A 23,206-nucleotide genomic window follows, 5' to 3' on the forward strand; every position below is an offset into this window, starting at 1 on the left:
GACTCAATAGAGGTTAAGTTCAGGGATATTATGTGAATCTGACTGGGACCTGCCAATGAAACTGATATAGTTTCAGATACAACATTATTGAGCTGTACAGAAGCAGCATACATCCATTGTAGATGTGCTAACATAAAGTGATATGTTGATCATGTTTTTTGTTATTTCACTAGGCAAGTCAGTTAAAATAACAAATTCTTATTTTCAATGAGAGCCTAAGAACAGTGGGTTCACTGCCTTGTTCAGGAGCAGAACAATAGATTTTTGCTTTGTAAGCTCAGGGAATTGATCTTGCAACCTTGCATTTACTAGTCCACCACTCTAACCACTAGGCTATGTGCCACCTTGTGTTGTTCCTGTTTTAGTCCTATCCAACCCTACATCTCCAATCTGTACCCATGTCCTCTGTGTTCCATAAACACATGTCCCTCATCCTGACACAGACTCATAGAACACACAGGCTCAATGAAATGTGTGTAGGCCTATGGTGGTAACACCTAAGGTGTAAACTTAAGCACAACAATTAGGAAATAACAAAAATGGTGAGCTGCATGCGCCACTTTTGTCTACTGAGCCACTCAACCAGAGCAAAATCCATTATGCTGTGGCTCCCCACTGGGCACACACGTCAATTCAACATATATTCGATGTTGGATCAAAGTAATTTCATTAAAATGGTGTGGAAACAGCATTGATTCAACCAGTGTGTGCCCACTGGGTAGAGGGCTGTTTCACCTTGACTGAGATTCTTTTACCTTTTTCTACATTGTAGAATAATAATGACGACATATAAACTATGAAATAACACATATGGAATCATGTAGTAACCAAAAAAGTGTTAACCTGTTATGGCTGCAATCCCGATACCGGGATCGATATGACAACTACCAGTGAAAATAGAGGGCGCCAAATTCAAACCACAGAAATCTCATCATTACAATTCCTAAAACATACATGTGTCTTATAACATTTTAAAGCCATTCTCGTTGTTAAACCCAACAAAGTCTCCGATTTCAAATAGGCTTTTCAACGAAAGCACTACAAACGATTATGTTAGGTCTCCACCAAACAACAATAAGCACAGCCATTTTCCAGCAAAATATAGCATTCACAAACAAAACAGAATTAAAGATAAAAGGAATCACTAACCTTGAATTATCTTCATCAAATGACACTCATAGGACTTCATGTTAGACAATACATGCATGTTTTGTTTGATAAAGTTCATATTTATATAAAAAAATCTGAGTTTACATTGGCGTGTTAGATTCACTGGTTCCAAAAACATCAAGTGATTTTGCGTAGATACATCATTCAACAGAAATACTCATCATAAATGTAGATGATAATACAAATTATACACGTAGAATTATAGATATACCTCTCCTTAATGCAACCACTGTGTCAGATTTTTTTTAAACCTTACGGGAGAAAAACGCATGCAATACTCTGAGACGGCGATCAAAAGTAAAAACACCAGAGCCGCAAAGATGGCGTCAACATAAACAAGAAATTACATGATAAATATTCCCTTTCCTTTGATGATCTACATCAGAGAGCACTCCAGGAATCCCAGGTCCACAATAAATGTTAATTTTGTTTGAAAATGTCCATTATTTATGTCCAAATACCTTCTTTTGTTAGCGTGTTTGGTATACATATCCAAACGCTAATTCTGGTCAGTGTTATATCGGACAAAAACTCAAAAAGTGATATTACCGGTCGAAGAAACATTTCAAACTAAGTACAGAATCAATCATTAGGATGTTTTTAACATAAAGCTTCAATAAAGTTCCAACCGGAGTATTCCTTCTTGTCTACGTGAGCAATGGAACGTAAGTGACTACCATGAGGAAAAAGTGAGATCACAAAATGGCTGCTTTTTGGACATCTGATATATTCTGCTCTCATTCACTCCCACAACAACATAGAAGCCTCATTATAATTTATATTGATGGTTGACATCTAGTGGAACCCCTAGGCAGTGCAACATCATTCATATCTCAAGGGGATTTCATTGGGGAGTCTGGTGAATAAATACAAGCTCAGATTTCTGACTTCCTGTTTTGATTTCAACTCAGGATTTTGCCAATATGAGTTATGTTATACTCACAGACATCATTCAAACAGTTTTAGAAACTTCAGAGTGTTTTCTATCCAATACTAATAATAATATGCAAATATTAGCAACTATGACTGAGGAACAGGCCGTTTGATATAGGCACTTTTCATCCAAGCTACTCAATATTTTGCCCTTGCAGCCATAAAAAGTTAAACAAATCAAAATATGCTTTATATTTGAGATTCCTCAAAGTAGCCACCCTTTGCCTTGATGACAGCATTGAACACTCATTTGGGGAGGGGGGGTGGTATATGTTTGGTATAATCAATGTATGTGTGTGTAATAATATTTCACGTAATAAAACTATTGTGTGTGTTTGTGAGCGCCAGTGCGTTGGAAAAGACTATGGAGTATGAATTTACATTAAATAAACCACCGTTGGAGGCTACTGCTTGTGTAGTGTATCTTGGCTACATAGGTATTTACATTTGAAAAATTGTTTGTCAATTTTGGTTAATAGCCTATATCACTCTGGTTGTATGGTTCACTTGGGCTTCATTGGGGTTTATTTGTGAGTAAATCTGGCTTTGATAATAGCCACCGACCTCACTGCACATCACTGGGTTGGTTTGTGTGTGTGTGTGTGTGTGTGTGTGTGTGTGTGTGTGTGTGTGTGTGTGTGTGTGTGTGTGTGTGTGTGTGTGTGTGTGTGTGTGTGTGTGTGTGTGTGTGTGTGTGTGTGTGTGTGTAAACTCACTCTTGATGGTTGCTGTCCTAGTACAGTTGTAGAGGATGGCCAGCTCTCCAAACACCTTCCCAGGTCCCATTGTGCACAGCTTCACACTCTCCTTTGTCACCTCCACCCTACCATCTGAAAAATGCACACAAACACAAAATATCTTAATGTATCTGGAAAATAGACACAAACACCCTAAATGTATCTGAAAAATACACAAAGAAGTGACATATCACCTGTACTTGACTTTGCACATCATCATCGCCCATCTAGCAAAGTACAGTACATCAGAGCATGATGCTAATAAACTGATAGACTGTAGGTTCAATCCCTGTATGGATCATACATTATTTTCAACTAGTATGCACTAGCTAAGCACTATGATACAGAATAGAGTAGACTGTGAAATCACACATTTCACAATGGCTTAACAATGTCCATTAATCACAGTACTCTTTTCTGCTTGTTTGTTTTATCTGTCGGCCCCGTTGCCTAGTCAACGCCATTTTACCTGCTGTTTGTTGTGCTAGCTGATTAGTTGTTGTTGTCTCACCTACTGTTTTAGCTAGCTTTCCCAATTCAACACCTGTGATTACTGTATGCCTCGCTGTATGTCTCTCTCAAATGTCAATATGCCTTGTATACTGTTGTTCAGGTTAGTTATCATTGTTTTAGTTCACAATGGAGCCCCTAGTTCCACTCTTCATACCCCTGTTACCTCCTTTGTCCCACCTCCCACACATGCGGTGACCTCACCCATTACAACCAGCATGTCCAGAGATACAACCTCTCTCATCATCACCCAGTGCCTGGGCTTACCTCCGCTGTACCCGCACCCCACCATACCCCTGTCTGCGCACTATGCCCTGAATATATTCTACCATGCCCAGAAACCTGCTCCTCTTATTCTCTGTCCCCAACGCTCTAGGCGACCAGTTTTGATAGCCTTTAGCCGTAACCTCATACTACTCCTTCTCTGTTCCGCGGGTGATGTGGAGGTAAACCCAGGCCCTGCATGTCCCCAGGCACCCTCATTTGTTGACTTATGTGATCGAAAAAGCCTTGGTTTCATGCATGTCAACATCAGAAGCCTCCTCCCTAAGTTTGTTTTACTCACTGCTTTAGCACACTCTGCTAACCCTGATGTCCTTGCCGTGTCTGAATCCTGGCTCAGGAAGGCCACCAAAAATTCAGAGATTTCCATACCCAACTATAACATCTTCCGTCAAGATAGAACTGCCAAAGGGGGAGGAGTTGCAGTCTACTGCAGAGATAGCCTGCAAAGTAATGTCATACTTTCCAGGTCCATACCCAAACAGGTCGAACTACAAATTTTAAAAATTACTCTCTCCAGAAATAAGTCTCTCACTGTTGCCGCCTGCTACCGACCCCCCTCAGCTCCCAGCTGTGCCCTGGACACCATTTGTGAATTGATCGCCCCCCATCTAGCTTAAGAGTTTGTTCTGTTAGGTGACCTAAACTGGGATATGCTTAACACCCCGGCAGTCCTACAATCTAAGCTAGATGCCCTCAATCTCACACAGATCATCAAGGAACCCACCAGGTACAACCCTAACTCTGTAAACAAGGGCACCCTCATAGACGTCATCCTGACCAACTGGCCCTCCAAATACACCTCCGCTGTCTTCAACCAGGATCTCAGCGATCACTGCCTCATTGCCTGTATCCGCCACGGAGCCGCAGTCAAACGACCACCCCTCATCACTGTCAAACGCTCCCTAAAACACTTCTGTGTGCAGGCCTTTCTAATCGACCTGGCCCGGGTATCCTGGAAGGACATTGACCTCATCCCGTCAGTTGAGGATGCCTGGTCATTCTTTAAAAGTAACTTCCTCACCATTTTAAATAAGCATGCTCCGTTCAAAAAATGCAGAACTAAGAACAGATACAGCCCTTGGTTCACTCCAGACCTGACTGCCATCGACCAGCACAAAAACATCCTGTGGCGGACTGCAATAGCATCGAATAGTCCCCGTGATATGCAACTGTTCAGGGAAGTCAGGAACCAATACACGCAGTCAGTCAGGAAAGCTAAGGCCAGCTTCTTCAGGCAGAAGTTTGCATCCTGTAGCTCCAACTCCAAAAAGTTCTGGGACACTGTGAAGTCCATGGAGAACAAGAGCACCTCCTCCCAGCTGCCCACTGCACTGAGGCTAGGTAACACGGTCACCACCGATAAATCCATGATTATCGAAAACTTCAATAAGCATTTCTCAACGGCTGGCCATGCCTTCCGCCTGGCTACTCCAACCTCGGCCAACAGCTCCGCCCCCCCCACCCCGCAGCTCCTCGCCCAAGCCTCTCCAGGTTCTCAACTGCAAAAATCGCTGAAGCTGGAGACTTTTATATCCCTCACCAACTTCAAACATCAGCTATCTGAGCAGCTAACCAATCGCTGCAGCTGTACATGGTCTATTGGTAAATAGCCCACCCATTTTCACCTACCTCATCCCCATACTGTTTTTATTTATTTACTTTTCTGCTCTTTTGCACACCAATATCTCTACCTGTACATGACCATCTGATCATTTATCACTCCAGTGTTAATCTGCAAAATTGTAATTATTCGCCTACCTCCTCATGCCTTTTGCACACATTGTATATAGACTCCCCCTTTTTTTCTACTGTGTTATTGACTTGTTAATTGTTTACTCCATGTGTAACTCTGTGTTGTCTGCTCACACTGCTATGCTTTATCTTGGCCAGGTCGCAGTTGCAAATGAGAACTTGTTCTCAACTAGCCTACCTGGTTAAATAAAGGTGAAATAAAAAATAAAAAATAAATGGCTCAGCAACAGTAAGACAGATCAATATAAAAGATTAAAACCAAAACAAGGGAATTGTACAGAGACGCAGTTATGCCCTGAACTGGTTAAGTTTAAGGACATCCTTTCTGTGTGATTGTGGCTTGTGCATGGGGATGGATGTGATTGCAAAGCCTTTTTGTCTGTGATTGGAGCCGAGTGCAGATATTTTGTTTTGGAATTGCCTCATCACGTAAATATGCACACTCCAGAGGAACTAGAGCTCTGATTGTTTAAGAAAAGGTTGACTTGCGAAAATTACTATGGCAGTAAACAAAGTGATGGGTAGGTATCCGATGAAAATAACTGAAGCAGAAGATACACTACATGACCAAGAGTATGTGGACACCTGCTCTGACGGGCATTAATACGTAGTTGGTCCCCCTTTGCTGCTATAACAGCCTCCACTCTTCTAGGAAGGCTTTCCACTAGATGTTGGAATATTGCTGCGGGAACTTGCTTCCATTTAGCCACAAGGGCACTGAAGTTGGGTGATTAGGCCTGGCTTGCAGTCGGCATTCCAATTCATCCCAAAGATGTTCGATGGGCTTGAGGTCAGGGTTCTGTGCAGGACAGTAATGTTCTTCCACACTGAGCTCGACAAACCATTTCTGTATTGACCTTGCTTTGTGCATGGGGGCATTGTCATGCTGGAAAGGGCCATCCCCAAACTGTTGCCACAAAGTTGGAAGCACAGAATTGTCTAGAATGTCATTGTATGCTGTAGCGTTAAGATTTCCCTTCACTTGAACTAAGGGGCCTAGCCCAAACCATGAAAAACAGCCCCAGACCATTATTCCTCCTCCCCAAAACATTACTGTTGGCACTATGCATTTGGGCATGTAACGTTCTCCTGGCATCCGCTAAACCCAGATTCGTCCGTCGGACTGCCAGATGGTGATTCATCACTCCAAAGAATGCGTTTCCACTGCTCCAGATCAAATGGCGGCGAGCTTTACACCACTCCGATGCTTGGCATTGTGCATGGTGATCTTAGGCTTTTGTGCACGGCTTCTCGGCCATGGAAATCCATTTCAAGATGCTTCCGACAGCTATTGTGCTGATGTTGCTTCCAGAGACAGTTTGGAACTTGGTTGTGAGTGATGCAACCGAGGACAGCTGTTGTTGCTCCTTGACATTTCCACATCACAATAGCAGCACTTACAGTTGACAGGGGCAGCTCTAGCGGGCCAGAAATTTTACCTATGACGGTGTGATGTTGAAAACCACTGAGCTCTTCAGTAGGGCCATTCTGCTGCCAATGTTTGTCTATGGAGATTGCATGGCTGTGTGCTCGATTTGATACACCTGTCAGAAATGGGTGTGGCTGAAATACGCTAACTGAATCCACAATTAATATATATATATAAATATTTATTTTTGTACTTTCTACTGCTTTTTCTCCCCAATTTCGTGTTATACAATTGGTAGTTATAGTCTTGTCCAATCGCTGCAACTCCCATACGGAGGCAATAGTCGAGAGCCATGCATCCTCCAAAACACGACCCTGCCAAGCCACACTGCTTCTTGACACACTGCTCGCTTAACCCGGAAGCCAGCAGCACCAATGTGACCAGCAGGTGACTGAAGTCAGCGTGCATGCAAACCGGCCACCCACAAAGAGTCGCTAGAGCGTGATGGGACAAGGACATCCCGGCCGGCCAAACCCTCCCCTAACCCGGGTGACGATGGGCCAAATGTGTGACGTCTCATGGATCTACCGGTTGGAGCCGGCTGCGACACAGCCCGGGATCAAACACGGGTCTGTCGTGAAATCCACTCATTTGAAGGGATGTCCACATACTTTTGTATATATAGTGTAAGAGAAGAGAAGAAATGAGAAAAAGAGAGAAGTCATTAGAAACTCTAACTTCTTGAAGGAGAAACCCTTCTGTCAGCGTTTGTGATAATACAATTGTGTCAGTCATGCATATGCGGTGCACACCCCACCACTTCCAAAAAATGTTACTTTCACTTTGCAAAAAATTACATTTGAACTGAGTTTGAAAACATACAACTTCTGTATTCTTTAGCAAGAACATGAGGTAAGGACAGTGTTCACACACAGCATTGGCATGTGTAACAGTATTGCTTCTGTCCGTCTCCTTGCCCCAGCCTGGGCTCGAACCAGGGACCCTCTGCACACATTTATAAACGTCACCCACAAAGCTTCATTACCTATCGCTCCACAAAAGCCATGGTCCTTACAGACCAAGGGTAACGTTAACAGACATAAACACGATTAGCATCTCCTGGCTTCCATGCATAGCCTACAAGCCACTGATGCAGACATTTAGAACACCTCCATAAAACTCAAATAAATCCATTTAATATAGCCTACACCATCACAAAAGATCCATTATTTATTTTAGACAGGTCTAAAGAAACATGATATTAATAAAATGTAGTCTATTTCAGAAGAATAGAATAGCATACTCTGTGTTGTCCTTATGTTAGGCCTTGGTATGGCTATGCCATATGGCTGCGGGCTACACTATTTCATTTAGCAGACAGGATTTGCTCAGAATTTCGTAGCATTTTTTATTATCTTATAGTATGAAGAATACAATTGACCAAAGCTGAATAAAATAAAAAGGATATTTCCTCCAAACGATTTCCAACAAAGTGTGTTAACCTGTTGAAGCACTATTTTTATGTTTGGAAAAATAACGTTCCCAAATCAAACGGCCTATTTCTCAGGACCGGATGCTAGAATATGCATTTAATTGACAGATTAGGATAGAAAACACTCTAAAGTTTCCAAAACTGTCAAAATATTGTCTGTGAGTATAACAGAACTGATATTGCAGGTGAAAACCTGAGGAAAATCCAATCAGGAAGTGCCTCTTATTTTGAAACCTCTCTGTTCCTATGCATGCCTATCCTCCATTTAAGTGGTTAAGGAAGAAACATTTAGAGTTATTTATTATGATGATCTGATTATGACGATCTAAAAAGAGTTGCATGAAAGGCATGAGCTCTGATTTGTTTCTCGTGCAGGCTGCACACACTCCATCAGTCTCTCATTCACAAGTTGTATGCCAGTTAGGCTCTACACCCGTTGTAAAGTGGATTCATGTGCTTCATTTTAAGAAGTTAATTGTCTGCTTTAGTGTTTTGATACAAATCTTATCAAAACATATAGGCCTAGGTTAGGCTACATGAGGTGTGTGACTATGATTTTAACAATGGTGCCGTTTTACAGGCTCCTAACCATTGGCAGGACATAGCAGCTACTTCTGGTAAGACAAGGGGCGGGGTGTGTCTCTATTTGTCAAAAACAGCTGGTGAGCAATGTCTAATATTATTGCTCGCCTGAGGTAGAGTACCTCATGATAAACTGTAGACCACACTATCTACCAAGAGAGTTCTCATCTATGTTATTCGTAGCCGTCAATTTACCACCACAAATCGATGCTGGCAATAGGACGGCACTCAACGAGCTCTATAAGGCCATAAGCAAACCAGAAAATGCTCACCCAGAAGTTGCGCTCCTAGCGGCTGGGGACTTTAATGCAGGAAATGTTGAATCCATTTTACCTCTTTTCTACAAGTATGTCACATGTGCAACCAGAGGAAAAATCTAGACCAACCTTTACTGCACACACAGAGATGCATAAAAATATCTCCCTAGCCCTCCATTTGGCAAATCTGACCATAATTCTAACCTCCTGATTCCTGCTTACAAGCTAAAACTAAAGCAGAAAGTACCAGTGACTCGCTCAATACGGAAGTGGTCAGATGACGTGGATGCTACGCTACAGGACTGTTTTGCTAGCACAGACTGGAATATGTCCGGGATTCATTCAATGGCATTGAGGAGTATACCACCTTCATCAATATATGCATCGACGACGTTGTCCCCACAGTGACCGTACGTACATATCCTATCCAGAAGCCTTAGATTACAGGCAATATCCGTACCAAGCTAAATGCTAGAGCTACCGCTTTCAAGGAGCGGGACACTAATCCAGATGCTTATGAGAAATCCCGCTATGCCCTCAGATGAACCATCAAACAGGCAAAGTGCCAATACAGGAATAAGATTTAATCCTACTACACCGGCTCTGACGCTCGTCGGATGTTGCAAGGCATGCAAACTATTACGGACTACAAAGAGAAACACAGCCACAATCTGCCCAAGTACCGAGCCTACCAGACAAGCTAAATTCCTTTTATGCTCGCTTTGAGGCAAGAAACACTGAAGCATGCATGAGAGCACCAGCTGTTCCGGACGACTGTGTGATCACGCTCTCCATAACCGATGTGAGCAAGACCTTTAAACAGGCCGCGAGGCCAGATGTATTAGCAGGACTTGTACTCAGAACATGCGTGGACCAACTGGCAAGTCTCTTCACTGACATTTTCAACCTCTCCCTGACCTAGTCTGCAATACCTACATGTTTCAAGCAGACCACCATAGTCCCTGTACCCAAGAAAGCGAAGATAACCTGCCTAAATGACTACAGCCCCGTAGCACTTACGTTGGTAGCCATGAAGTGCTTTGAAACGCTGGTCGTGGCTCACATTAACACTATTATCCCGAAAACTCTAGACCAAGTCCAATTCGCATACCGCCCCAACAGATCCACAGATAACGCAATCTCTATTGCACTCCACACTGCCCCCACCCACCTGGACAAAAGGAATACTTATGAAAGAAAGATGTTCATTGACTACAGCTCAGCGTTCAACACCATAGTGCCCACAAAGCTCACCAGTAAGCTAAGGACCCTGGGACTAAACACCCCCCTCTATAACTGGATCCTAGACTTTCTGACAGGTCGCCCCCAGGTGGTGAGGGTAGGCAACAACACATCCGCCACACATCCTGTCATGTTTTGTCATAGATTGTCATGTCTTGTCCCTATGCTTCCTCTTCTATTCGTTTCCCCCTGCTGGTCTTATTAGGTTCTTTCCCTCTCTCTCTCTCTCTCTCTCTCTCTCTCTCTCTCTCTCTCTCTCTCTCTCTCTCTCTCTCTCTCTCTATCGTTCCGTTCCTGCTCCCAGCTGTTCCTCATTCTCCTAACTACCCCGTTTACTCTTTCACACCTGTCCCCTATTTTGCCCTCTGATTAGAGTCCCTATTTCTCCCTCTGTTTCCGCTTCTGTCCTTGTCGGATCCTTGTTTGCTGTACTGTGTTCTTGTTCCGTCCTGTCGTGTTTTTGCCTTCATCAGATGCTGCGTGTGAGCAGGTGTCTCTGTCAGCTACGGCCTGCGCCTACCCGAAGCGACCTGCAGTCTGTGGCCGCTTCTCCTGTCCTTCCCCTCTACAGACTAGAGGATTTCTGTTATGGATTCAGGATTAGTCGTTTTCTGTTTTGGACTTGAATAAACTCTGTTTCTGTTAAGTCGCTTTTGGGTCCTCACTCACCTGCATAACAGAAGGATCCGACCAAGAATGGACCCAGAGACTACGGATCCTCGCAACTCAGCCGTCGAGATCCAGGGAGCGATGCTCGGCAGACACGAGCAGGAATTGTCTGCTGCTCATCATGCCGTTGAGACCCTGGCCGCTCAGGTCTCCGATCTCTCAAGACAGTTTCACAATCTCCGTCTCGAGCCACCAGCTACTTCCTGGTCTTCTGAGTCTCCGGAACCAAGAATTAATAACCCACCGTGTTACTCTGGGCAGCCCACTGAATGCCGCTCCTTTCTCACCCAGTGTGATATTGTGTTCTCTCTCCAGCCCAACACATACTCTAGGGATAGAGCTCGTATCGCCTACGTCATATCTCTCCTTACTGGACGGGCTCGTGAGTGGGGCACGGTTATCTGGGAGGCAAGGGCTGAGTGTACTAACGAGTATCAGAATTTTAAAGAGGAGATGATACGGGTTTTTGATCGTTCAGTTTTTGGGAAGGAGGCTTCCAGGGCCCTGGCTTCCCTATGTCAAGGTGATAGATCCATAACGGATTACTCTATAGAGTTTCGCACTCTTGCCTCCTCCAGTGACTGGAACGAGCCGGCGTTGCTCGCTCGTTTTCTGGAGGGACTCCACGCTGAGGTTAAGGATGAGATTCTCTCCCGGGAGGTTCCTTCCAGCGTGGATTCTTTGATTGAACTCGCCATCCGCATAGAACGACGGGTAGATCTTCGTCACTGAGCTCGTGGAAGAGAGCTCGCGTTAACGGTGTTTCCCCTCTCCGCATCACAACCATCTCTTCCCACTGGCTCAGGTGTTGAGCCCATGCAGCTGGGAGGTATTCGCATCTCGACTAAGGAGAGGGAACGGAGAATCACCAACCGCCTCTGTCTCTATTGCGGTTCTGCTGGACATTTTGTCTTTTCATGACCAGTAAAAGGCCAGAGCTCATCAGTAAGCGGAGGGCTACTGGTGAGCGTTACTACTCAGGTCTCTCCATCAAGATCCTGTACTACCTTGGCGGTCCATCTACGCTGGACCGGTTTGGCAGCTTCCTGCAGTGCCTTGATAGACTCTGGGGCTGAGGGCTGTTTTATGGACGAAGCATGGGCTCAGAAACATGACATTCCTCTCAGACAGTTAGGGGAGCCCACGCCCATGTTCGCCTTGGATGGTAGTCCCCTCCCCAGTATAATATGTGAAACACTACCTTTAACCCTCACAGTATCTGGTAACCACAGTGAGACCATTTCTTTTTTGATTTTTCGTTCACCTTTTACACCTGTTGTTTTGGGTCATCCCTGGCTAGTGTGTCATAATCCTTCTATTAATTGGTCTAGTAATTCTATCCTATCCTGGAACGTTTCTTGTCATGTGAAATGTTTAATGTCTGCTATCCCTCCTGTTTCTTCTGTCCCCTCTTCACAGGAGGAACCTGGTGATTTGACAGGGGTGCCGGAGGAATATCATGACCTGCGCACGGTCTTCAGTCGGTCCAGAGCCACCTCCCTTCCTCCTCACCGGTCGTATGATTGTAGTATTGATCTCCTTCCGGGGACCACTCCCCACCGGGGTAGACTATACTCTCTGTCGGCTCCCGAACGTAAGGCTCTCGAAGATTATCTGTCTCTTTCTCTCGACGCCGGTACCGTTGTGCCTTCTTCCTCTCCCGCCGGAGCGGGGTTTTTTTTTTTGTTAAGAAGAAGGACGGTACTCTGCGTCCCTGCGTGGATTATCGAGGGCTGAACGACATAACGGTTAAGAATCGTTATCCGCTTCCCCTTATGTCGTCAGCCTTCGAGATTCTGCAGGGAGCCAGGTTCTTTACTAAGTTGGACCTTCGTAACGCTTACCATCTCGTGCGCATCAGGGAGGGGGACGAGTGGAAAACGGCGTTTAACACTCCGTTAGGGCATTTTGAATACCGGGTTCTGCCGTTCGGTCTCGCTAATGCTCCAGCTGTCTTTCAGGCATTAGTGAATGATATACTGAGAGACATGCTGAACATCTTTGTTTTCGTTTACCTTGACGATATCCTGATTTTTTTTACCGTCACTCCAGATTAATGTTCAGCACTATCGACGTGTTCTCCAGCGCCTTTTAGAGAATTGTCTTTATGTGAAGGCTGAGAAGTGCGCTTTTCATGTCTCCTCCGTCACTTTTCTCGGTTCTGTTATTTCCGCTGAAGGCATTCAGATGGATCCCGCTAAGGTCCATGCTGTCAGCGATTGGCCCGTCCCTAAGTCACCTGTCGAGTTGCAGCGTTTTCTCGGTTTCGCGAATTTCTATCGGCGTTTCATTCGTAATTTCGGTCAAGTGGCAGCTCCTCTCACAGCCCTTACTTCTGTCAAGACGTGCTTTAAGTGGTCCGGTTCCGCCCAGGGAGCTTTTGATCTCCTCAAGAAGCGTTTTACATCCGCTCCTATCCTTGTTACTCCTGACGTCACTAAACAATTCATTGTCGAGGTTGACGCGTCAGAGGTGGGCGTGGGAGCCATTCTGTCCCAGCTCTCCCATTCTGACGATAAGGTCCATCCTTGCGCGTATTTTTCTCATCGCCTGTCGCCGTCGGAACGTAACTATGATGTGGGAAACCGCGAACTGCTCGCCATCCGCTTAGCCCTAGGCGAATGGCGACAGTGGTTGGAGGGGGCGACCGTTCCTTTTGTCGTTTGGACTGACCATAAGAACCTTGAGTACATCCGTTCTGCCAAACGACTCAATGCGCGTCAGGCTCGTTGGGCGTTGTTTTTCGCTCGTTTCGAGTTCGTGATTTCTTATCGTCCGGGTACTAAGAACACCAAGCCTGATGCTTTATCCCGTCTCTTCAGTTCTTCTGTAGCCTCTACCGACCCCGAGGGGATTCTCCCTGAAGGGCGTGTTGTCAGGTTGACTGTCTGGGGAATTGAGAGACAGGTAAAGCAAGCACTCACTCACACTCCGTCACCGCGCGCTTGTCCTAGTAACCTTCTTTTCGTTCCTGTTTCTACACGTCTGGCCGTTCTTCAGTGGGCTCACTCTGCCAAGTTAGCTGGCCACCCCGGCGTTCGGGGTACGCTTGCTTCTATTCGCCAGCGGTTTTGGTGGCCTACTCAGGAGCGTGACACGCGCCGTTTCGTGGCTGCTTGTTCGGACTGCGCGCAGACTAAGTCAGGTAACTCTCCTCCTGCCGGTCGTCTCAGACCGCTTCCCATTCCTTCTCGACCATGGTCTCACATCGCCTTAGACTTCATTACCGGTCTGCCTTCGTCAGCGGGGAGGACTGTTATTCTAACGGTTGTCGATAGGTTCTCTAAGGCGGCTCATTTTATTCCCCTCGCTAAGCTTCCTTCCGCTAAAGAGACGGCACAGATCATCATTGAGAATGTGTTCAGAATTCATGGCCTTCCGTTAGACGCCGTTTCGGACAGAGGTCCGCAATTCACGTCTCAGTTTTGGAGGGAGTTTTGTCGCTTGATTGGTGCTTCCGTCAGTCTCTCTTCCAGTTTTCATCCCCAGTCTAACAGTCAAGCAGAACGGGCCAATCAGACTATTGGTCGCATCTTACGCAGTCTTTCTTTTCGAAACCCTGCGTCTTGGGCAGAACAGCTCCCCTGGGCAGAATACGCTCACAACTCGCTTCCTTCGTCTGCAACCGGGCTATCTCCTTTTCAGAGTAGCCTTGGGTACCAGCCCCCTCTATTCTCGTCCCAGCTCGCCGAGTCCAGCGTTCCCTCCGCTCAGGCTTTTGACCAACGTTGTGAGCGCACCTGGAGGAGGGTCAGGTCTGCACTTTGCCGTTATAGGGCGCAGACTGTGAGAGCCGCCAATAAACGTAGAATTAAGAGTCCTAGGTATTGTCGCGGTCAGAGAATATGGCTTTCTACTCGTAACCTTCCCCTTACGACAACTTCTCGCAGGTTGACTCCGCGGTTCATTGGTCCGTTCCGTATTTCTCAGGTCGTTAATCCTGTCGCAGTGCGACTTCTTCTTCCGCGACATCTTCGTCGCGTCCACCCAGTCTTCCATGTCTCCTGTGTCAAGCCCTTTCTTCGCGCCCCCGTTCGTCTCCCCCCCCCGTCCCGTCCTTGTCGAGGGCGCACCTATCTACAGGGTACGGAAGATCATGGACATGCGTTCTCGGGGACGTGGTCACCAGTACTTAGTGGATTGGGAGGGGTACGGTCCTGAGGAGAGGAGTTGGGTTCCATCTCGGGACGTGCTGGACCGTTCGTTGATCGATGATTTCCTCCGTTGCCGCCAGGGTTCCTCCTCGAGTACGCCAGGAGGCGCTCGGTGAGTGGGGGGGTACTGTCATGTTTTGTCATAGATTGTCATGTCTTGTCCCTGTGCTTCCTCTTCTATTCGTTTCCCCCTGCTGGTCTTATTAGGTTCTTTCCCTCTCTCTATCTCTCTCTCTCTCTCTCTCTCTCTATCATTCCGTTCCTGCTCCCAGCTGTTCCTCATTCTCCTAACTACCTCGTTTACTCTTTCACACCTGTCCCCTATTTTGCCCTCTGATTAGAGTCCCTATTTCTCCCTCTGTTTCCGCTTCTGTCCTTGTCGGATCCTTGTTTGCTGTACTGTGTTCTTGTTCCGTCCTGTCGTGTTTTTGCCTTCGTCAGATGCTGCGTGTGAGCAGGTGTCTCTGTCAGCTACGGCCTGCGCCTACCCGAAGCGACCTGCAGTCTGTGGCCGCTTCTCCTGTCCTTCCCCTCTACAGACTAGAGGATTTCTGTTATGGATTCAGGATTAGTCGTTTTCTGTTTTGGACTTGAATAAACTCTGTTTCTGTTAAGTCGCTTTTGGGTCCTCACTCACCTGCATAACACATCCGCCACTACTTTTACAAAGTAGTCTGTGATAAATAACACAATAAGTTTCATCTGAGTATTTGTTCTAGTCAAAATAATCCATACATTATGCTTTTTTCACTCAGAAACTAGTTGTATGAGGTCAGGTCAATGAGGCCTTACAGGCCATAAATAGCAAATAGGAGTTGAAAACGTGTAATGTTCACAAGAACTTAAGTTGAGAGAGAGAGAGAGAGAGAGAGAGAGAGAGAGAGAGAGAGAGAGAGAGAGAGAGAGAGAGAGAGAGAGAGAGAGAGAGAGAGAGAGAGAGAGAGAGAGAGAGAGAGAGAGAGAGAGAGAGAGAGAGAGAGAGAGAGAGAGAGAGAGAGAGAGAGAGAGAGAGAGAGAGAGATCACCTTACATTTAGGCTCAACTGGTGGACCATAAGTTGATACACCAACTGTGCTGCAAAATCGAGACACCTCTGGGAAATTAGTGTAATGTGGAACCTCTCTCTCCCTTTTCATTACAATAACGTAACTGTTTCATCTCTGCCACTTCTCCAGTCATCAAATGTGATTCTCTCTCTTGTATGACAGAATTGAATGACAGAGAATGTAGGGGGTTAGTCGTACACACTTATTTTCCATTCAAAGGAGGAGTCAGGGCCAGGATGCAGCAGTTTTATGTTTTCATACAAAAGTAACATGCTACGGCATTAGTGGCTAGCATCACAGATTCCTCTGTATCCGCTGATAAAAACACTTTCTATCACTTTAAATTTCAAGCTTCTGAAAAAAAACTTCTAATTTCAAGCTTCTAAATTTCAAGCTCCTACCTTCTCCTCCCTCCTTAATCCTCCACCCCTTCCTCCTTAATCCTCCACCCCTCCCTCCTCCTCCTCTGTGGACGACTTTGTCAACCACTTTGAAAAGAAGGTTGACATAATCCGCTCCTCATTCACTCAGCCTATTTAGTCCACTGGCCCAACACACACAGAACTACCCTACACCTTAACCTCTTTCTCCTCTCTCTCTCCAGATGAAATCCTGCAACTAGTGAGTTCTGGCGGCCCGTCAATCTACCCGCTTGACCCTACCCCCTCCCTTCTCCAGACCCAACTCATCCCTGAATACTAGCAGTGTCCCCTTTGAATTCAAAATGTCAGAACTGCTCACCTCCTCAAGAAGCCAACATTCAACCCCTCTGACGTCAAAAACTACAGACTGGTATCTCTTATTTTTTTATTTTCAAAACACTTGAGCCTGCTATCTCTGACCAACTCTCTCACTATCTCTCTCAGAACAATCTTCTTGACTCTAAGCCTGTTAGGGATAGGGGACAGCATTTTCACTTTGGATGAATTGCATGCCCATAGTGAACTGCATCCTACTCTGTCCTAGATGCTAATATATGCATACTATTATTACTATTGGATAGAAAACACTCTGAAGATTCTAAAACTGTTTGAATTATGTCTGTGAGTGTAACAGAACTCATAGGGCAGGCAAATTTCCAAACAGGAAGTGGAAATTCTTGGGCTGGTCGAATTTCAAGTCATTGCCCATTCACATCCAAACAAGATATGGATAGGTTCGCACTTCCTACGCCTTCCACTAGATGTCAACAGTCAGTCGAACGTGGAATGAAGCCTCTAGTGTGATGTATGACCGGATGGGAGGGGATTGAGTCAGTGGTCTGTCAGAATGCCAGTTCCTGGTTGCGCACATTACTGTTGATATCGCCTGCGTTCCATGACTCTGTAGACAAAAACGAATGCTCCGGTTGAAACGTTATTGGATATATATGAAAATAACATCCTGAAGATTGATTCTCTACTTAGTTTGACCAGTTTATTCGACCTGGAATATAACTTGTTGAAGATTTCGTCTGAGTTCGTCTTGGACATGTGAACTAAGTGTGCTAGCAAAAGCAACTAATTGGACACTAGTAATGGACATTATGGAACCAAACAACGATTTATTGTGGAACTAGGACTCCTTGCACTGCATTCTGATGAAAGATCATCAAAGGTAAGGGAATATTTATGATGTAATTTCGTATTTCTGTTTCGTCAAGGTTTATGATGAGTATTTCTGTTATCTGGCGTAGTTCTCTGTAAGTACTCCGGATATTTTGGAGGCATTTCTGAACATGGCGTCAATGTAAACCGAGATTTGTGGATATAAATATGCATATTATTGAACAAAACATAAATGTATTGTGTAACATGATGTCATATGAGTATCATCTAATGAAGATTATCAAAGGTTAGTGATTCATTTTATCTCTAATTCTGCTTTTGTGACTCTATATTTGGCTGTGTGTTTCTTGGGGATTGGTGGTGATCTAACATAAATATATGTTTTGTTTTCGCTGTAAAACATTTAAAAAATCGGACACGATGGGTAGATTAACAAGATGTTTATCTTTAATTTGCTGTATTAGTCTTGTGTGAAAGTTAAATATTTCTGAAAAATATTTTAGAATTTCCCGCGCTGCCTTTTCAGCTGAATGTTGGGGGGGTTCCGTTAGCGGAACGTATGTCCTAGACAGGCTAACCAGTCAGGTCACTCAACCGAGACTGCTCTTCTCACTGGCAAAGAGGACTCCTCCTCCTCCTCTGTTCTCATCCTTCTAGATCTACCTTCAACACCATGAACCTGTCACACCCTAATCTGTTTCACCTGTCTTTGTGCTTGGCTCCACCCCCACAAGTTGTCTCACATCTCCCCTCATTATCCCCTGTGTATTTATACCTGTTTTCTCTGTTTGTCTGTTGCCAGTTCGATTTGTTCGTCAAGCCTCCAATAGTTTTTTCCCTTGCAACTGTCTTTTATATTGTTCCTGTTTTCTAGATTAACCGGTTTGACCATTCTGCCTGCACTGACCCTGAGTATTCTGCCCTTGAGTTGCGTTCCCATGCAAAACTAGACAGATAGCTAACAACTAAGTCTTCAATAAAACTCCCAAGGCGTGACTTTTCTTGAATGAATATATTGAAACGTTTATGTTGTGAAACTGCAAAATACAGAAAAGAATATACTTTAGTGTTCAATTCACACCGACATACTGTAGCTGTACATTAAACATTTGAAGTTGCATAAATACAAAGCACGTGCTAAGGTACCATGCATCTGGCATGATGCCAAACCATATAGCTAATTGTTAACCATATGGTAATTGCTCCTTTCATTACTCTAATAATGTATAACCATCTATGTAGAATAACAAAGCATATTACACTAGAAACAGTAACAAAACTACAGTATTGTATATTTTACAATTCGTTTGCATGACGCATGAGCAAAGTAATACAGCTAACGACATACACAAAAGGCATCGCAATTTGTGAGTAAATGCAACCAACATTGATATGTAAGAAACTCTATCAATAACAAGATTATCATCATTAGCTAAATGCTTGAATCGAACTTACAAACAAATATTTTTCCAAGGCTGAAGCGTGACAAGAAATAACTACATTGAAAGACCTGCACCGTAGCGTTGCTTGTAGCTGCTTCTTTGCGTGCAAAACAAATTCTGAACTTCCCGTTTGCGTTGACTTTCTAAGTACCAGAAAGCGCCACTAGGGGGCAAATAACACCATTGAACACAATGAAAATCCAATTTACCCATTGTAATAAAATAATCTGTTATCTTCTAACAGGATGGCATGAAATATGAAATAAAACATATCAAGAAACAAATGTCCTTTCTATTTTTATCTTTTGTCTCTAGGATGCTTCAGAAAGAAGAACAACAATCTCTGAGATTGGTCTCAGAAACACCTTAGCAGCTCCTTGCTTGACAATTTTTAGTTCTACTTTCCTAACCTTTTTGTCAGTACTGGGAAAGGTTTTTACCACAAGCCCGACTGGCCAGTCATTTCTGTGTGCCTGACTGTCTTTCAATAAGACAACATCTCCCACTTTTACATTTGGTTTTTCTGCTGTCCATTTTCTGCGTCTCTGCAGCGTTGTCAGGTACTCCTGTCTCCACATTTTCCAAAAGGTGTCAGCGAGACACTGGACTTGCTTCCACTGTTTCCATTTCTCTTCTTTTTCTGTTGGAAGAGTGACATCCCACTCACTCTGATCAGAAGAGAGTTCTCTGATTAAGGCTTTACCTTGCATTGTTATTGGAGCCACGAACCCAAGAGGGTCATAAAGACTATTCACTGTGGACAGAATGCCTCTCCGAGTAAAAGGCTTCTCATTGTGGGACACCTGGAATGAGAAGCTGTCTGTTTCCAGGTTCCAGGAAAGTCCCAGGCTCCGTTGAAAGGGGAGAGGATCCACTCCTAGGTCCAGATCTTTTAAGTCTTTTGCACGGTCCTCCATAGGGAAGGCTTCCATAACTGTTTTGCTATTGGATGCAATCTTGTGTAGTTTCATGTTGGACTCCGCCAACATTGCTTGTGTTTTTCTTAGAATATTGATAGCTTCTTCTGTAGTAGCTACTGATGTCAGACCATCATCGACGTAGAAGTTCCTCACTACATATTGCTTGGGTTCTGACCCGTGTTCCTTCTCACCCTGTAGCGCTGCTCGTCTCATGCAGTAGATGGCTACGGCTGGTGAAGGGCTGTTCCCAAATACATGGACTTTCATCCTGTACTCAGTTATGTTTCTATCTGGGTTGTTGTCTTCATACCAGAGAAACCTTAAGTAATCTCTGTGATCCTCACGTACACCAAAACAGTAAAACATTTGTTGCACATCTGCTGTTAGTGCAATGCAATCCTTGCGGAAACGTATTAGGACACCCAAGAGTGTGTTGTTTAAGTCTGGACCACTGAGCAGAACATCGTTAAGTGACACGCCTTGACACTTAGCACTGGAGTCAAATACTACTCGTATTTGTTCAGGCTTTTGTGGATGGTAAACACCAAATATGGGCAGATACCAACGTTCTTTGTCTCCCTCTAGTGGCTGTGAAGGTTCGGCTTGGTCGTTATCCACTATCTTTTGCATGAAGTCAATAAAATTACGCTTCATGTCAGGCTTTTTGTCTAAAGTCCTGCGAAGTGATGTGAGACGGTTCATGGCCTGCTCCCTGTTATTAGGAAGGCGACGTCTATTGGGGCGAAAGGGTAGTGGAGCCACCCAGTTGTTTCCATCATCCTGGAAAACCTGTTTGTCCATAATGTCCAAGAAGGCTTTGTCCTCCACTGATGGTGCTGGTTTATCATCGTCTTGTGTTTTGTCGAACACGGAACATCCCAGGCTTTCTGTGTTCGCAGTTGTGATTGGATCTCTCAAGTGCACTGTAGAGGGAGAGATGTGTTTCTGAGCTACACTGTTGTAGTTCTCTTTTACCTGGATGATGTCAGGGCAAGGGCTCAGATAGGATGTGCGACCATTTTGAAGTATGTTTGTCCTGAACACGTTAACATTGGCTGGTCGGTGAGCCGTTCCCAGACAGACCTCACCCACAATGACCCACCCGAGGTCGAGTCGCTGTGCATAAGGAGTGTCGTGGGGCCCATTGATTTGCTCTCGTACCTTGTGTACCCTTAAGATGTCTCGTCCTAAGAGCAGGAGGATGGGAGCGTCTGGGTCCACAGCTGGAATTCTGTCCATAACTGGTTGCAGATGAGGATGATGATACGCAATGTCGGGGGAGGGAATCTCCATCCTATCGTCTGGCATCATATCACACTCTATCAGAGTAGGGAGAGTGAGCTGCATGTGTCCATCTATAGACTCCACCATGAAGTTGACGGCTCTCCTGCCTGAAGTCTCTGTTACCCCAGAACACGTCTTCATGGTGTATGGAGCAGAGTTGTCATTGATGTTGAAGAGACTGAAAAACTCTGTCTTGGCCAGAGATTTGTTACTTTGTTCATCAAGCACTACATACATTTTGACAGCTTTCTCTCTTTTCCCAGCCGGATAAGCTTTGACTAAGCATATTTTTGAACATGATCTTGGATTGACTGCCTCACCACAGATCTCTGTACACTTTGAGGTGACAGATAGAAGAGCATCGTCACCTTGCTCCCCGCCATTATCTGTCTCTGCTGTAGCGGTGTATGTATTTGTAGGGGCTGGGCCTGGATGCAGAGCAGCAAGATGCCTGTCGCTGTCGCACTCAGAGCACTTGATTGAAACCTTACAGTCTTTAGCTCTGTGCTGAGTTGACCCACAACATCGGAAACAAATGCCATTGTCTTTGAGATATGATTTGCGCTCATCTAGAGTTTTGTATCTAAACCCACGACACCTTTTAAGAGGATGAGGCTTGTTATGTATTGGGCAGTGACGGTCAGGGTTTTCAACCTTGGTCTTACTGGGTTTGGTTTGGTGGTCTGAAGCCTCAGATGACACATCTGTCTTGTATACAGTCACAGGTGTCTTGCTGCTGTACCTGGCAGGTTTCTCACTTTTCATGGACACCTGGTTAGTTGAGGTGTAGAGGGTGAAGCTGGGGTCATTTCTAATTTTCGCCTGGTTCCTGATGAATCTCGAGAAGAACGTGAATGGTGGGAATGCTACCCGATAGTCCTCCTTATATTTGGATCCCTGTGCTATCCATTTTTCTTGTAAACTGAATGGAAGTTTCTCTACAATAGGGTTTACCCCCCGAGATGTGTCCAGATAAGCGAGGCCTGGAAGGTACCCTTCTACTTTAGCACACTCCAGTTCGAGAAGAATGTCACCTAGTTCTCTTAGTTTGTGATTGTCTTTGTTAGCCAGTTTTGGAAAATCATCAATTTTCTTCAACAGTGCATTCTCGATCACTTCGGGTGTACCATAGCACTCTTCTAGTCGTTGCCAGGCCATGTTAAGCCCTGCTGTTGCGTTGAAAATATGGACAGATCTAATTCTGTTTGCTTGCTCAGATGACTCTGCCCCTAGCCACTTGGTAATTAGATCTAACTCTTCCCTGGCTGAAAAATTCAAGTCTCTGGTCGCATTGAGAAAGGATGCTTTCCATGCCCAATAATTTTCAGGGCGATCATCAAACTTCAGGAGTCCTGAACTCACCATCTCACGTCGTAGGAGGTACTTGGTGAGGTCTGGTGCCACTTGTGACTCAGGGAAGTTGTGTGTGTGTGACTGGAAGTGGGCTTGCTTTCCATTTCCACCATGCTGCTGTTCATTTCTTTTGAACGGAGAGTCTCTGCTCATGTTCTGTTGTTTGCTACTTTCTGGATTATGGCATGTAGCTGGGTCAACACTAAGCTCTTGTTTCTCCACTTCAAATGGAAGTTCAGCAAAGTAGGGCCTAGCATGTTGTTGCACATACTCACATGTACGTTGGACTGGACTTAAGGGCTGTGTCCCTGTGTCTAGTTCTTTGCGAAGCTCTCTGCGTTCTGATTCTACAGCTTCTTCAAAGGCTGCAGCTTCAGCCAACACAGCAGCAGCTGCTCTCTCAACTTGGAGAACATATAAAGTTGCCTTGAGGTCAGCTTTCTGCTTCTCTGTTTCTGCCTT

The 23,206-nt window shown here is 44.9% G+C and overlaps 1 protein-coding gene across 2 annotated transcripts in view; it reads right to left on the reverse strand.

The window, feature by feature from the left end:
- The window catches only part of LOC124038255 (cGMP-dependent protein kinase 1-like), a 181,692-nt gene that overhangs the window by 89,776 nt on the left and 68,710 nt on the right, over window positions 1-23,206 (reverse strand). For both annotated transcript variants that reach the window (XM_046353886.1, XM_046353883.1), the window contains exon 3: window positions 2,820-2,933. In XM_046353886.1, the coding sequence (XP_046209842.1) occupies window positions 2,820-2,933 (114 nt within the window). The remainder of the gene's footprint in view (window positions 1-2,819; window positions 2,934-23,206) is intronic.

Source organism: Oncorhynchus gorbuscha, linkage group LG06, assembly GCF_021184085.1.
Source record: "Oncorhynchus gorbuscha isolate QuinsamMale2020 ecotype Even-year linkage group LG06, OgorEven_v1.0, whole genome shotgun sequence".
NCBI classification, from domain to species: Eukaryota; Metazoa; Chordata; class Actinopteri; order Salmoniformes; family Salmonidae; genus Oncorhynchus; species Oncorhynchus gorbuscha.